The sequence below is a fragment of the Mya arenaria genome, chromosome 4 (assembly GCF_026914265.1).
Source record: "Mya arenaria isolate MELC-2E11 chromosome 4, ASM2691426v1".
In the NCBI taxonomy this organism is placed as follows: domain Eukaryota; kingdom Metazoa; phylum Mollusca; class Bivalvia; order Myida; family Myidae; genus Mya; species Mya arenaria.
The window spans coordinates 42488988-42505876 of NC_069125.1; the positions used below are offsets into that span (position 1 = coordinate 42488988).

Sequence of the window (16889 nt, forward strand, 5' to 3'; positions counted from 1 at the left end):
TTGCTTATGAACACGATACAGTCTTCAGTTTTGATTGTATCTCGATGAAACTTGTACAGTATCTAGATATCCATCAGAGCTCGGTTCCTTTCGAAAACCAGCCAGATCCACCCATGCATGCCTAGATTATGGCCCTTGATAGTATAAAAAAATGCTATTGTGTAAACAATTGCTTATGAACACGATACAGTCTTCAGTTTTGATTGTATCTCAATGAAACTTGTACAGTATCTAGATATCCGTTAGAGCTCGGTTCCTTTCGAAAACCAGCCAGATCCGCCCATGCATGCCTAGATTATGGCCCTTGATAGTATAAAAAAATGCTATTGTGTAAACACTAGCTTGTGAACACGATACAGTCTTCAGTTTTGATTGTATCTCGATGAAACTTGTAACGTATTTAGATATCCATTAGAGCTCGGTTCCCTATGAAAACCAGATTCGACCATGCATGCCTAGATTATGGGCCTTGAAAGTATTAAAAAATCAGTTTGTCTGTAAACAATTTCTTGTGAACATGATACAGTCTTCAGTTTTGATTGCATCTCGATGAAACTTGTACAGTATTTAGATATCCATTAGAACTAGGTTCCTTTTGAAAACCAGCCAGATTTGCCCATGCATGCCTTGATTATGGGTCTTGAAAGTATAAAAAATGCTATTTTAAGCTAAGTCTATTTTTAGCCAAGACTACATGAGCAAAGTCTATTTTTAGCCAAGTTTACATGTAAAGTCACAATTGCTTGTGAAGGTTTGTTAAAATTATGCCCCTGGGATCATTACCCCCCCCCCCCCCCCCCCCCCATAGATATCCATAAGAGCTAGCTCGGTTCCTTTCGAAAACCAGCCAGATCCGCCCATGCATGCCTAGATTATGGCCCTTGATAGTATAAAAAATGCTATTGTGTAAACACTAGCTTGTGAACACGATACAGTCTTCAGTTTTGATTGAATCTCGATGAAACTTGTACCGTATTTAGATATCCATTAGAGCTCGGTTCCCTATGAAAACCAGATCCGACCATGCATGCCTAGATTATGGGCCTTGAAAGTATTAAAAAATCAGTTCGTCTGTAAACAATTTCTTGTGAACATGATACAGTCTTCAGTTTTGATTGCATCTCGATGAAACTTGTACAGTATTTAGATATCCATTAGAACTAGGTTCCTTTTGAAAACCAGCCAGATTTGCCCATGCATGCCTAGATTATGGGTCTTGAAAGTATAAAAAATGCTATTTTAAGCTAAGTCTATTTTTAGCCAAGACTACATGAGCAAAGTCTATTTTTAGCCAAGTTTACATGTAAAGTCACAATTGCTTGTGAAGGTTTGTTAAAATTATGCCCCTGGGATCATTACCCCCCCCCCCCCCATAGATATCCATAAGAGCTAGCTCGGTTCCTTTCGAAAACCAGCCAGATCCGCCCATGCATGCCTAGATTATGGCCCTTGATAGTATAAAAAATGCTATTGTGTAAACACTAGCTTGTGAACACGATACAGTCTTCAGTTTTGATTGTATATCGATGAAACTTGTACAGTATTAAGATATCCATTAGAGCTCGGTTCCTTTTGAAAACCAGCCAGATCCGACCATGCATGCCTAGATTATGGGCCTTGAAAGTATTAAGAAATCAGTTTGTCTGTAAACAATTTCTTGTGAACATGATACAGTCTTCAGTTTTGACTGTATCTCGATAAAACTTGTACAGTTTTTAGATATCTATTACAACTCGGTTCCTTTTGAAAACCAGCCAGATTTGCCAATGCATGCCTGGATAATGGGTCTTGAAAGTATAAAAAATGCTATTTTAAGCTATGTCTATTTTTAGCCAAGACTACATGAGCGAAGTCTATTTTTAGCCAAGTTTACATGTAAAGTCACAATTGCTTGTGAAGGTTTGTTCAAATTATGCCCCTGGGATCATTACCCCCCCCCCCCCGGATATTGTCCCGCAAGTGGTTCAAATTATGCCTCTTGGGTCAAAACTGGCACTGCCTTGGGCGTCACAATTTTCCTAGAGACTTATTTAAGAAATATTTTCAAAATCTTCTTGTTTCAAACCACAAGGCCCATATCTTAATATTTGTTGTGGAGCATCATATGATGCAATTGAAAACATTTGAAATAATGCCCCTTGGGCACAAGCTGGCCCTACCCCTTTTGACTTACTTATTAATTTTTAAAGCTACAGTAATGAAATTTTGACCATGTGAACAGTTTTGCAAACAAGCATTAATGTTGTTCTCGGATGTCCTTGACTTTGACCTTTGACCGACTTTTTATTTTTAAGGCTACAGAAATGAAATTTTGACGATGAGTACAGTTTTAGAAGCAAATATTTCTTACCGTTAGATTACCTTTACTTGGCACATATTAAAATAGTTCATGCAACTAATCTGCTTACAACACTTCCTGTCCTCAGATGTTAAACGTGCAGCGTTTTCAGCTAACCAAAACACTAAAAGTGAACTATATAGTTGTTACCTATTACTCAAACGTACATGCTCTGGATTGAAAATGACCACAAGAGCCATGCCAGTAGAGCATAGGCCCTTTTGGGCCTCTTGTTTTTATACACCTGTTCATAGAAAAAATGTGTGCAAGCAGGGTCCATTATGTTGTCCGAACAATTACTTTAGAAACCTTTACCAATCATAACCAAATTCTATCAGAATGTATATGTGCATAATATCACGAACATGTTTGATAACCAGCCAAATCGCGATTGTCACTTGGAGAAATCGCCCTTTAAAAATAGAAATTATCTCAAATCTGACCTATCATCACTAAATTTGGTCAGAGTTTGTATGGGCATACCATCTTCAACAAGTTTGATAACCAGCCATTTTGCTTCAGTCACTCGAGAGTTATCGCCCTTTTATTATAGAAATTACTTAAAACTGGACTTTTCCCATCAATAACTTAAAAAGCCTTTGGCAAAGAATCTCGGTCAGGTTCGATAACCTGACAATTTGGCTTCATCACTCCAGAGTTATGACCCTTGAAATGGCGAAACCTGTATAAACTGAGTCTGCTGTCTAAATTTGGCTGAACATACAACCAATTACCACACTTGGTGTCCTAAAACGAGGACTTGTGTACTTTGCGATAGATCGTGTTGCTTAGCTCTTTTAAGTGGAGATTTTTGTAAATACTGTGGCCCAGTTACGATGTTACGATAGACATACAAATGTGCATAAAAATTAAGATGAATTCTTGGATTTACTTGCACCTACTATGCGTGTGTTCAGCAAGTCGAATTTCTTTGACTTACTTATATACGTTTTAAGTCATCTGCGGAAATCAGATCAGCGTTGGTATCAACTTGCGGTTCTCTTGTTAACCAGTGTACTGTGGGGTCACGGACATTACGGACCATTATACGAGTATGTACCCAAAATTATTTTAATCAACATTTTAGACACAAACAATCAACCAGACGCCTGTGTTCCTACTTACATGCACTTACGTAAACTTCGAAAATGTTCTGGTCGATTACAGAAAGTTTGTTTGTGTGTTTTTTTGTCAAATTGGTCTAAACCGAAGCCTAGGGTAAATCATAAAACTTAACACCATCCACAGACCGACATACAGATATTCACGAGATACAGATATTCCCGACATGCAGATATTCCCGAGATATAGATATTCCCGACATGCAGATTTTCCCGAGATACAGATATTCCCGACATGCAGATATTCCCGAGATATAGATAATCCCGACATGCAGATTTTCCCGAGATACAGATATTCCCGACATGCAGATTTTCCCGACATAGTGATATTCCCCGAGATGCAAATATGCCTGATATACATATATTCCCTGACATACTGATATTCCCGACGTACATTCCGAGATACAGATATTCCAGACATGCAGATATTCCAGACATGCAGATATTCACTGACATACTGATATTCCCGAGGTATATTCCGAGATATAGATACTTCGAGATACAGATATTCACGAAATGCAGATTTTCCCTGACATACTGATATTCCCGAGGTATATATTCCGATATACAGATACTTCAAAATACAGATATTCACGAGATACAGATATTCACGAGATGCAGATATTCCCTGACATACTGATATTCCCGAGGTATATTCCGAGATACAGATACTTCAATATACAGATATTCACGAGATACAGATATTCACGAGATGCAGATATTCCCTGACATACTGATATTCCCGACGTATATTCCCGAGATACAGATATTTTCCGAGATATGGATATTCCCGAGATACAGATATTTTCCGATGTACAGATATTCCCGAGATACATATATTTTCGAGATAGAGATATTCCCGAGATACAGATATTACCGAGATACATATATTTTCCGAGATACAGATATTCCCGATATACAGATATTCCTGAGATACAGATATTTACGAGATGCAGACATTCCAGACATGCAGATATTCCCTAACAAACAGATATTCCCGAAATACAGATATTCCTCGACAAACAGATATTCCCAAAATACAGATATTCCTCGACAAACAGATATTCCCGAAATACAGATATTCCTCGACAAACAGATATAAGATGAATTTATAGACTAATAATGTTCTAAAATGCAAACAGAAGTATTATCATATAGTAAAACTCTGATAATTTAATTGGAACGGTTTTTCTACATGGAGATGAAACATTTTAATTAACCCTATGTTATGATTGCATTAAGATCAAACATCAATCTTGCATTTGTAAACATGAAAACAGCTACATTTGTAAACACTAAAATAAAAAAGAAATGATTAAAGAACATATTTCTACTTAGAAATACGAGTTTTCGTTTTTTTTGCGGAAACGTTTAACTATATGTGTCCCGTTTTAAAACACGGATGTTGAAGACGGATGCGGACAACTCACAAATGAAACTACGGCCTAACGGACGATTTGGATGGACGTGCTGGGGACTGACAGCTAGAATACCGATGACGGGTTAACAAATCCTATCAAAGTACAACACTTTCCAAGTAAATCATTAGTATCAACAGGTGATTCCGTTTATATAATATCATTAATATGCCAGTACTATCAGACAGCACTGTTTTCTCTGCCAACTTCGCTTTTTATCAGCTGAATTTGTCATAACTCCATTACTTTTAAAATAGCTCTCAGCGACACGTGCAGACAGCTGACTTCACTACACGCTCGGATTTGTTTTATGCATGAGCCTTCAACGACGAATTGATCGAGAATTTCGTTCCTAGAAGAGATTTTTTTAACAGTTGCTTTGCACTGATTATACCTGGGATGGGATTAAGGAGAGTACAATTGTCCTCACTTTCCCTCTGCGTGCCGGTGGGCAATCAAATATGGATGTCATGATATAATTATTCCAACAAAGACCCTGATATTGTGACTAATTTAGCACATGTTAAAAACAACAAAACATAATGAATCGTTCTCTTTTTTTTGCTATAAAATACGGTGGCAAAGCGGTTGCATACGTGTTTTTTTATCTCGTTAAAACAAGTGATGTATCTCGTTTTATAACGACTTAGTAACTCGCTAAAACACTGACTTAGTATCTCGTTAAAACGTCTTATATATCTCGTTTAAACGACGTAGTAATGCGTTAAAACAACTTAATTTCTCGTTAATACGACTAACGTATCTCGTTAAAAAGACTTAGTATTTCGTTAATTAATATGACTTACGTTTTTCGTTTGATACGAAACATTGGCAAATCAGAATCGCGTCATAATATCCCTCGATTTCGCGACCAGTTTCGGTCCCAGTTGAGATCAGTATTTTACTGTCAATCGTGATTATTAGAAACTTCCATCAACGTTGCAAGGTATATTGCCACTAATTGTTTGTGGTCACTTGACAATTTATTGGGCATGTGTTGAAAATACGCATTGCACGTGCAGTGCATTCTTATCTTAGTTCACATTCCAAGTTTCAAAATATAGTTGTATTTAACCTTTATTCGATTAACCGCATTTGCAATCAAGCAATTCGAAATTATCTCCCTTTGAGAACAATGTTGATAGATGTCGCCCCGTTTGTAATGAAATTCAACCCTGCCAAAATCTTGAAATTAATAGCATCTAAGATGTAATAAATCGATGTTTGAACATTCTGCATGAATAAAAATGATTGTTATAAAATTAGGGCAAGCTGGTTTAGTTGAACATTTAACCTAGGGTGAAATAAATTGTAGGCTGCGTAAAACAATGGCTTGACATTTGGACTACTCAAACTTTCGAACACCTGTTGAAGGGAAAAGAAAATGGGAGACCAAGACGATACGACAGAGGATGATACCTCTGTGAGAGTGGCTCTAAGGTTAGTAAATTTCTATCAGGACATACACAAATTCAATATAGTTGTCTGCCTGCCAAGTGTTGTTATTTTCTTATTAAGTACTTATTATAACAGACTTAAAATAAACATAGATGACTATGAGGTGTTTTCTTTTACGATTTTTGGCATAGTCGTACTTGTGACATCCATACCAGATGCCTTTAATTCAATGGCGAAATGATACAGTATACCGATTTTGACCACCTCCATAGGTCCCAATTATTACATTATTGAAAGCTATTCAAAGTTTAAATTGAGTTTAAATAAAAAAAAAGATTTGGACACGACCGACACCTTATGCTAGAATTGGTCCTGCATCATATTCATACAGATCAGTCTTTGCCATAATTTTTTTCAGCACTTGTCCTTTCTGGCAAGTAATTTAAAAAAAAAACACTTGCCCAAAACAATTTTACTTGCCCAAAATAACCAATTCATGCGTTAATATACGAAAGCCAATATTTCAATATTGCTATAATGTTCACTCACGATTTGTTACCGTATTTTCTCGACTATAAGACGGGGAAATTGGGCGGGGAAATTGGGTCCCCATTTTTAACCTGAAAGTAGGGGGCCCTATAAGCGAATCGATAAAATATTAAAAAAAGATTCAGGTCAAAATCAATAATATTTTACATAGGGTATTCGACTAACAAGTATATCGTCTGCTGATGCAAGTATGGGGCGATTAAGTAAGCAACAACACGAAATCTCTTCACTGCGTGTTCTCTGACGTCACATAGTGTACTGTTCGATCTGCATTTTTCTCATGGCGCGTGTCTGTTTAATTAGTTTGACAAGATATATAAAAGCAGTAAATTGGAAACTTAAGATGATGTAGGTACCTAACTGCCAATCTGATTATGCAGACAAATGACAATGCAAATATAAATCCTTTATGATCGTCGCAAATCAAGGGACAATATTATTGTCTATTGCTAAACAAACACCTATTCGTGCATAATTGCCTCGGCTTTTCACAGTTTTGTTATTGAAGTCATTTATTTTCATGGTATTACGGTTTATTGATCACAACATAACTGTCAATCTTCTGATTGAAATTGGGTTCAAAGTAACGTTCTGTCCTGCAACCTTTGAAATAAACGTGTGACGGTGTACTAATTATTGACCTCAGTTTCACCTACCCCCAAATAGAGAGCTCACAGTTGCCCGCCATTTTCTTCTAGCAAAACAACAAATTTACTGCGAAAGTCGACAATTGTCTGTTGACCTTGAACATTTTCACACATTTAGAGGAATTAAAGGATTTTAGATTTGCTTAAAAATTTACCCCGTCTTATAAACGAGTCGAAACAAAAAGTACCAGATTTCATGGGCAAAGTTAGGGGGTCGTCTTATAAGCGGATCGCTTTATAGTCGAGAAAATACGTTTCATCAGGAAGAAAATATCAAAATTACAATCAAAATATAATATTTTCTCATGAAAAGATGGGCATTGCCTTCCTGTTATTAGGTTTAACAAGGAAGAAGTGTTTAAAAAAATGACATTTTTGTATATCAAACTTTATTATTGGCTGGGCTGATATGTTTATTGATATTTTTGGCATGAGATATACAGTAGGGAGTTGTGGCATTGCAGGGAAACATAAAAATGTCCAAATGTTAAAGAAGTTTCTGTTAATGCCTATTATGGCAAGCGTAACCCAGTGTTTTAGTTAAGGCATAATTTCATGATTTTAATAATTTCTCCTCCCTTCATAGGGATGTGCCATACAGTTAAGAACATAGTAAAAAAAAACTTTTTGTTTTGACCAAAAATTTGAATACCTGGTTTCTCTATCACCTGTTCCTCAAACAATTTCTAATTAAATTGGTAACAAATTGTTTCACTTTAAAGTTCTATTTTTCTACCTGTTAATAAATCTTACATCACTGCAACAGGATTCGGCCACAGCTAGCAAGGGAGAGAATCGATATGTGCCAGGTCTGCACGGCTGTTATGGAACATGAAAAACAGGTTATCCTGGGAAAAGACAAATCATTTACCTTTGACCACGTATACGATATCCCATCAACACAAGAATTTATCTACCAGGACTGTGTGCTGAAACTTATAGATGGGTATGAAATCATTTACTGTCATTTTCACAGAGTTTAAAATACAAACATTTATGACAAATTATGTGCCTGCATTAGAATCTGTAAGAGATGCAACGATAAATAAATCTTATATTAAAATGATACCAATGACTGTATAATGTTATTCCCTATTTTAATATTTGTAATATTATGTAATAAAAATAACGTATGTTTGAATATCTACAGATAACCATGTATGTAGTTTGTTCTTATAAAAATATACATTCTGATTTCAGTTGCTTTGATGGTTATAATGCGACGGTAGTGGCATATGGTCAGGTAAGCCTCTCTTCTTTAGATGTTATAATAACAAATATACCAATATATGAATGATTCCATATTAACACTTTTGAGCTCTGCGCCTTTTCAAATTCTACTAACCATAATTGATAAAAAGTCATCATTTTTTAAAGAAAACAGAATCTGTACGGTGTTTTTTTTATGAACAGAGAATGATTAGGTGTTGGTAGTTTATTTTTAAAGCACAGTGGTATGTTCAAATATTTACAAATATCAATTTATTTGTTTCACAGACTGGCTCAGGAAAGACTTACACGATGGGTACGGGGTTCGATGTCAGCATGCCAGAGGAGGAAATTGGGATCATCCCACGGGCTGTGGAACACTTATTTCGGGGTATAGAAGAGCGAAGACAGACTGCTATACAGAAAAATGAGCCTCCTCCAGACTTTAAAGTTAACGCTCAATTTATGGAGGTACTCCGATATTTATCTTTTTAAGTGTTTTCATTAACTGTCCTTCTATCAAATGTAAAATCTGTTTGTCATAATAATTAAGAATGTAATGTGTATACCAAGAGCATATAAATTTATATATGTGAAAATTAAGGAACTAGCTTATTATCACCCTGCCCTTTTTGGCTAAAACCCTAGTGAATGTTGATATAGCATTTATACACTTAGTCTAGATTCCATTTACTTAAAAGGATCATGTAGATTGAATGTTTATTTTCAGTTGTATAATGAAGAAATTTTGGACCTACTGGATGCAACAAGAGATGTGGAACATAAGGTAACGGGTGTTTACACATTAAAAATACCCCCCAATAGCTAAGAGTGGTAGAGCTGTCCAAAAGACATTAAAATATGGTACCAGTAGCTCCCTTGCATAGTGCTCTGCATTTAAAGGATAATACTGGGAAAATGGTATACTAAGTACTGGTTGAAGGGAGGGAAGTTGTATCCCGTATATCCATGATTTACACTGAGCATGTTAAAGAACCAATGGCTCTCTTCGAAAGAGCTAGGGTATCGCTAACAGATCTCTTGTCCCTCACTCTGCTTCTTCAAATTTTCTTATGTCTGGATTTGACTTGATACTACAGTCATTTCTATCACATGTCACTTATGGCATCTAAACTCAATTTATGTCATGACAGTATCACAGCAGGGTTAAGCCATAATAAAGCCAATTGGGGTGTGCAGTCCTTGAAAAACTCAAATAAATGAACACATTATCAAATTGTTCATTTGATGAATTTACCTTTTATAAATATTCTTCTGCCATTACTTGTCAGATATTCCTCGCTATTTAGCTATGACATTGTTGTCACCTTTTAAATGTCTGAAACATTATTTTAGATGTAGTTTCTTTCCTGGAATCCAAAAAGTCACATTAATGTTTCATTTGGATTCAAATCAAAACACAGTAACAATTATATGAATCTTTTTGTTGTTAAACATTGTGAAAATTATCTTGCCATTTAATTCAGAATCGCAAGTCAAATGCCAAAATCCATGAAGACGCTGAGGGTGGGATATATGTCGTCGGTATAACAACAAGAATGGTGCACACACCTAAAGAGGTAAATCATATATTAGCTGACAATTTTTCATCGGATTTCATCAGGGGTAAAATATAGTTAAAATTGAAATAGAAGGACTCAATGTTGTAATTTCTTAAGAACATCTTTTGGAATTTTTGGCTTCAATCCTGTATGTTTTTTATGCTGTAACACTTTCAGGAATGTGGGGAGGGGCATATGAATAAATCCTTGTCTGTCCATCCATCCCAAAATATTGTATGAAAAATATCTCCAAAGATATATCATATATGAGTAGTGATGAAATTTTACAGGAATGTTAAGCAGCATGTGAAGTTGTTCACCTGGGCTTGTGTGTGTGTGGCTGCACCCAAATTGTGAAGAGTTATTGCCCTTTACTTTTATTTCTACTGTATTGTGTATTGTCGTTAATTGTAATTGTTCCTGTGGTATGGTATGTGGTGTTTCCCTGAGTATCATTCATAAGGTATGGTATGTGGTGTTTCCCTAAGTATCGTTTATAAGGTATGGTATGTGGTGTTTCCCTGAGTATCGTTCATAAGGTATGGTATGTGGTGTTTCCCTGAGTATCGTTCATAAGGTATGGTATGTGGTGTTTCCTTAAGTATCATTCATAAGGTATGGTATGTGATGTTTCCCTGAGTATCGTTCATAAGGTATGGTATGTGGTGTTTCCCTGAGTATCGTTCATAAGGTATGGTATGTGGTGTTTCCCTGAGTATCGTTCATAAGGTATGGTATGTGGTGTTTCCCTAAGTATCGTTTATAAGGTATGGTATGTGGTGTTTCCCTGAGTATCGTTCATAAGGTATGGTATGTGGTGTTTCCCTGAGTATCGTTCATAAGGTATGGTATGTGGTGTTTCCTTAAGTATCATTCATAAGGTATGGTATGTGGTGTTTCCCTGAGTATCGTTCATAAGGTATGGTATGTGGTGTTTCCCTGAGTATCGTTCATAAGGTATGGTATGTGGTGTTTCCCTGAGTATCGTTCATAAGGTATGGTATGTGGTGTTTCCCTGAGTATCGTTCATAAGGTATGGTATGTGGTGTTTCCCTGAGTATCGTTCATAAGGTATGGTATGTGGTGTTTCCATAAGTATCGTTCATAAGGTATGGTATGTGGTGTTTCCCTGAGTATCGTTCATAAGGTATGGTATGTGGTGTTTCCCTAAGTATCGTTTATAAGGTATGGTATGTGGTGTTTCCCTGAGTATCGTTCATAAGGTATGGTATGTGGTGTTTCCCTGAGTATCATTCATAAGGTATGGTATGTGGTGTTTCCCTGAGTATAGCTCATAAGGTATGGTATGTGGTGTTTCCCTAAGTATCGTTCATAAGGTATGGTATGTGGTGTTTCCCTGAGTATCGTTCATAAGGTATGGTATGTGGTGTTTCCCTGAGTATCGTTCATAAGGTATGGTATGTGATGTTTCCCTGAGTATCGTTCATAAGGTATGGTATGTGGTGTTTCCCTGAGTATCGTTCATAAGGTATGGTATGTGGTGTTTCCCTGAGTATCGTTCATAAGGTATGGTATGTGATGTTTCCCTAAGTATCGTTCATAAGGTATGGTATGTGGTGTTTCCCTGAGTATCGTTCATAAGGTATGGTATGTGGTGTTTCCCTGAGTATCGTTCATAAGGTATGGTATGTGGTGTTTCCCTGAGTATCGTTCATAAGGTATGGTATGTGGTGTTTCCCTGAGTATCGTTCATAAGGTATGGTATGTGGTGTTTCCCTGAGTATCGTTCATAAGGTATGGTATGTGGTGTTTCCCTGAGTATCGTTCATAAGGTATGGTATGTGGTGTTTCCCTAAGTATCGTTCATAAGGTATGGTATGTGGTGTTTCCCTAAGTATCGCTCATAAGGTATGGTATGTGGTGTTTCCCTGAGTATCGTTCATAAGGTATGGTATGTGATGTTTCCCTGAGTATCGTTCATAAGGTATGGTATGTGGTGTTTCCCTGAGTATCGTTCATAAGGTATGGTATGTGGTGTTTCCCTGAGTATCGTTCATAAGGTATGGTATGTGGTGTTTCCCTGAGTATCGTTCATAAGGTATGGTATGTGGTGTTTCCTTAAGTATTGTTCATAAGGTATGGTATGTGGTGTTTCCTTAAGTATCGTTCATAAGGTATGGTATGTGATGTTTCCCTGAGTATCGTTCATAAGGTATGGTATGTGGTGTTTCCTTAAGTATTGTTCATAAGGTATGGTATGTGGTGTTTCCTTAAGTATTGTTCATAAGGTATGGTATGTGGTGTTTCCCTAAGTATCGCTCATAAGGTATGGTATGTGGTGTTTCCCTGAGTATCGTTCATAAGGTATGGTATGTGGTGTTTCCCTGAGTATCGTTCATAAGGTATGGTATGTGGTGTTTCCCTAAGTATCGTTCATAAGGTATTGTATGTGGTGTTTCCCTGAGTATCGTTCATAAGGTATGGTATGTGGTGTTTCCCTGAGTATCGTTCATAAGGTATGGTATGTGGTGTTTCCTTAAGTATTGTTCATAAGGTATGGTATGTGGTGTTTCCCTAAGTATCGTTCATAAGGTATGGTATGTGGTGTTTCCCTGAGTATCGTTCATAAGGTATGGTATGTGGTGTTTCCCTAAGTATCGTTCATAAGGTATTGTATGTGGTGTTTCCCTGAGTATCGTTCATAAGGTATGGTATGTGGTGTTTCCCTGAGTATCGTTCATAAGGTATGGTATGTGGTGTTTCCCTAAGTATCGTTCATAAGGTATGGTATGTGGTGTTTCCCTGAGTATAGCTCATAAGGTATGGTATGTGGTGTTTCCCTGAGTATTGCTCATAAGGTATGGTATGTGATGTTTCCCTAAGTATCGTTCATAAGGTATGGTATGTGGTGTTTCCCTAAGTATCGTTCATAAGGTATGGTATGTGGTGTTTCCCTGAGTATCGTTCATAAGGTATGGTATGTGGTGTTTCCCTGAGTATCGTTCATAAGGTATGGTATGTGATGTTTCCCTGAGTATCGTTCATAAGGTATGGTATGTGGTGTTTCCCTGAGTATCGTTCATAAGGTATGGTATGTGGTGTTTCCCTGAGTATCGTTCATAAGGTATGGTATGTGATGTTTCCCTGAGTATCGTTCATAAGGTATGGTATGTGGTGTTTCCTTAAGTATTGTTCATAAGGTATGGTATGTGGTGTTTCCTTAAGTATCGTTCATAAGGTATGGTATGTGATGTTTCCCTGAGTATCGTTCATAAGGTATGGTATGTGGTGTTTCCTTAAGTATTGTTCATAAGGTATGGTATGTGGTGTTTCCTTAAGTATTGTTCATAAGGTATGGTATGTGGTGTTTCCCTAAGTATCGCTCATAAGGTATGGTATGTGGTGTTTCCCTGAGTATCGTTCATAAGGTATGGTATGTGATGTTTCCCTGAGTATCGTTCATAAGGTATGGTATGTGGTGTTTCCTTAAGTATTGTTCATAAGGTATGGTATGTGGTGTTTCCTTAAGTATCGTTCATAAGGTATGGTATGTGGTGTTTCAGGCAATGCAGTGTTTGGAGGTTGGCGCCCTGTCCCGGTCCACTGCGAGCACAAACATGAACGCAACTTCATCCAGATCACATGCTGTCTTCACTCTCCACATAAAACAACACAGGCTTGTCAAGGAGGAGGTAACTCTCCTATACATTTGATTCATGATGGGAGTTACAGGGGGAATTATCTGTTACTTTACCTGACTGCTCCTAGGAAACATTAGGTAAAAGCCATCTTAAACTATGGACTATCGATTCTACCAGTTCCATTTTTCTTTACCTTTAAAAATGGATTCTACAAGCACCAAGGTAATTTTCTCAATAAACTTGTAATACTGGCAACATATTTCTATGAAGACAAACAATATATCTATGATACAGCATATGACATGGCCCAATTATGAACTAACTGGGGAAATTTTACAAATTACAATTTTGGTATTCACAAAAGGGTGGCAACCATGAGGTCAAAGTGAGACTTACTAAGATATTATGTATATATGCTTTCATTTCCCAGAGTCCTGTGTTTGATGGAGAGGAAGGAGAGCATGGAGGGCAAGGGGAGGGCACTGTGGCCAGATCAGACGAGGCCTTGACAGAGTTTGAGATACTTACAGCTAAATTCCACTTTGTTGACCTTGCCGGCTCTGAGAGGCTCAAAAGGACTGGTGCTACTGGGGATCGCGCAAAAGAAGGCATCTCCATCAACTGTGGACTGGTTTGTAACAGTGGCTCATATGTAGTTTTATTAACAGAAATTCCATCCGTGCCTATAAATTGCAATCTTTGACAGAAATATGTTTGTATTATCATGAATGTTTTACCTAACAATAATGATAACAAAATAAATAAAGTTCATAAAAACGAGCAGTACTTTTTTTGCTTTTATAGCAAAACAACCACAAAAATGTTATTATCAAAAAGTGATTCGATTTTTTCCAGCTGGCACTAGGGAATGTGATCTCAGCGCTAGGTGACAAGACCAAGAAAGGATCTCATGTGCCTTACAGAGACTCCAAACTTACACGTCTCCTCCAAGACTCCCTGGGAGGGAATAGTCGAACCCTCATGATTGCCTGTGTGTCCCCGTCAGATCGAGACTTTATGGAGACACTTAATACGTTAAAATATGCAAACCGTGCTAGGAATATTAAGAACAAAGTGATAGCTAATCAAGATAAGGCCAGTAAACAGTTAGCCATTTTGCGACAAGAAATTATGCAATTACAGCAAGAGCTGACGGAATTTAAATCAGTAAGTTTTCATTTTTGTGATTCATTAAACAAATGAATGTTTTAGGAAATAGACCAGACATGAATGTGATAGTTGCTTTGCATCATGATATGTAATGAACAAGAAAAATTCAGTTTTGGAATTCCAGACTCAGCACTTGTCCCAAACTTCTATAGTTTCCGCATTTTGCCTTCATTAATGATAAAAATGTTTGTTTCAGTCGTTTTTAGAATAAAGATGTCATTGGGTGGGTGGACAGGCAGGTGTTAAAAATTGGTTTCGGCCCAATAACTTAAGTTTGCATTGATGGATAGTGATGAAACTTGGTTTGTAGGTAGCTTATGTGAAGAGCTAGCTAGGATTGCTTTTGAGGGTGGTGGGGTCAAGGTCAAGACTACTAAAAATAAAAAAGGGTTCCTGCTCAATAACTTAAGTTAGGATTGATGGATAGTGAATTTACTTGGTATGTAGGTAGCTTATTTGAGAGCTAGCTTGAGATTGATTTTGTGGGGGCTAGGGTCAAGGTCATGAAATGAAGTATGAATGTTACATCAAAACTAAACACATAGAATGGTGGAGTAATTTTCCTTATATAAAAGAAATGAGCTAGTCTACTCCTTTTTCTAACTCATGCAAGAAATTAATTGGCTATAATGTTTAATTGCCTATATAAACAACCTGGTTTCATCACAATGCAGTGCTTGTAATTTTTATATAACCTATTGTTTAATTGAAAAAAGTTCAAGCCAAACTCTGTCAAAGTTTAAAAACTTTGTAATTTTCATATTCACTTTCAAGCAAGTGTCAATTATTGGAACTTACATATATATTGTGTTTATTATTCTATGTGATATGTATAACTCCCAGGGTAAGAGAGTGGTTGATACTGACGGCCTAGAAACCACAAGCGATGTCTTCCATGAAAACTCAATGTTGCAATCACAGAACGACAAACTACGGACTAGAATCAAGTCCCTAAACGACACAGTTGAGCAGCTTACAGTACGTAACAGTGAACTATTGGCAGACAGGGCTCTCGCAGATCTTGGGAATGCGTCTGGTGACCCAGGCAGTGACGAGGTTGTCAGCCTCATACGAGGATATGAAAGACAGCTGGAAGAACTCAGGTATGTTGAGAATAAAATGGAGAATTTTACTTCCTTACAACAACCATTTGCCTACTGATCCATTTAATATGAGTAATGAAATTGCTGTCTTTTTATGGACGATGTCCATTTGGGGAGCATCCACAGGCCCTTTTCTATAGTTCCCATTGGTCTGTATACCCATTCCTGTAGCAAAATATATATTTTTTCAAATTGGGAGAAAAAAAATTCCCAATAAAAAAATATGAAAGTCTTTTTACTTGCATTTGTTTATTCAGCATCCTAATGAATTTTGTGATGAAAAGTTTGGGAATAATTGTATTCAGAAATCATCATATTAAGTGATCAGTTTTCAATATTACATGTAGCTGTCATGATTTATTGCAATAGATATTTACACTCGCACCGGTTGATATTTCAGCCATTTCAGGTCTATTGAAATGGAAAAAAAATGTATTTTATTTTATATATATATTTTGTTGATTTCCTCTTAAATTTGCAGAAGACAAAATACTTGTTCCTTTATCTGTAAAATTTCCCAATTGAAAAGCAATGGCATTTTTCAAGATGAAATTTTATGTGTGTGTAGGGTCTTTTTCCCAAAATGGGCAGAAAAAGTCCTGATCCATCACTTCCTGTGATACACTTGTTTATGAAAACAAAGAAAAAATTCATCTATTGAATGGTGGTAAACCATTAATAGATCCCTTTCAAATCTAGTGATTTTGTGTATTTATGTTTAATTTTTCCAATACAGACCATCATGATACTGAACATTGTTAAATTTTTAATT

At 36.7% G+C, this 16889-nt stretch overlaps 1 protein-coding gene across 10 annotated transcripts in view; it reads left to right on the forward strand.

Annotated features, from left to right (window-relative positions):
- Positions 1 to 6023: 6023 nt before the first annotated feature.
- The window catches only part of LOC128233037 (kinesin-like protein KIF21A), a 62380-nt gene continuing 51514 nt past the window's right edge, over positions 6024 to 16889 (forward strand). For all 10 annotated transcript variants that reach the window (XM_052946898.1, XM_052946894.1, XM_052946900.1 and 7 more), the window contains exons 1-10: positions 6024 to 6317; positions 8238 to 8417; positions 8672 to 8714; positions 8969 to 9151; positions 9411 to 9467; positions 10168 to 10260; positions 13767 to 13895; positions 14275 to 14475; positions 14700 to 15011; positions 15858 to 16117. In XM_052946898.1, coding sequence (XP_052802858.1) covers positions 6262 to 6317; positions 8238 to 8417; positions 8672 to 8714; positions 8969 to 9151; positions 9411 to 9467; positions 10168 to 10260; positions 13767 to 13895; positions 14275 to 14475; positions 14700 to 15011; positions 15858 to 16117 — 1514 coding nt within the window. In that variant the 5' untranslated portion in view covers positions 6024 to 6261. The remainder of the gene's footprint in view (positions 6318 to 8237; positions 8418 to 8671; positions 8715 to 8968; positions 9152 to 9410; positions 9468 to 10167; positions 10261 to 13766; positions 13896 to 14274; positions 14476 to 14699; positions 15012 to 15857; positions 16118 to 16889) is intronic.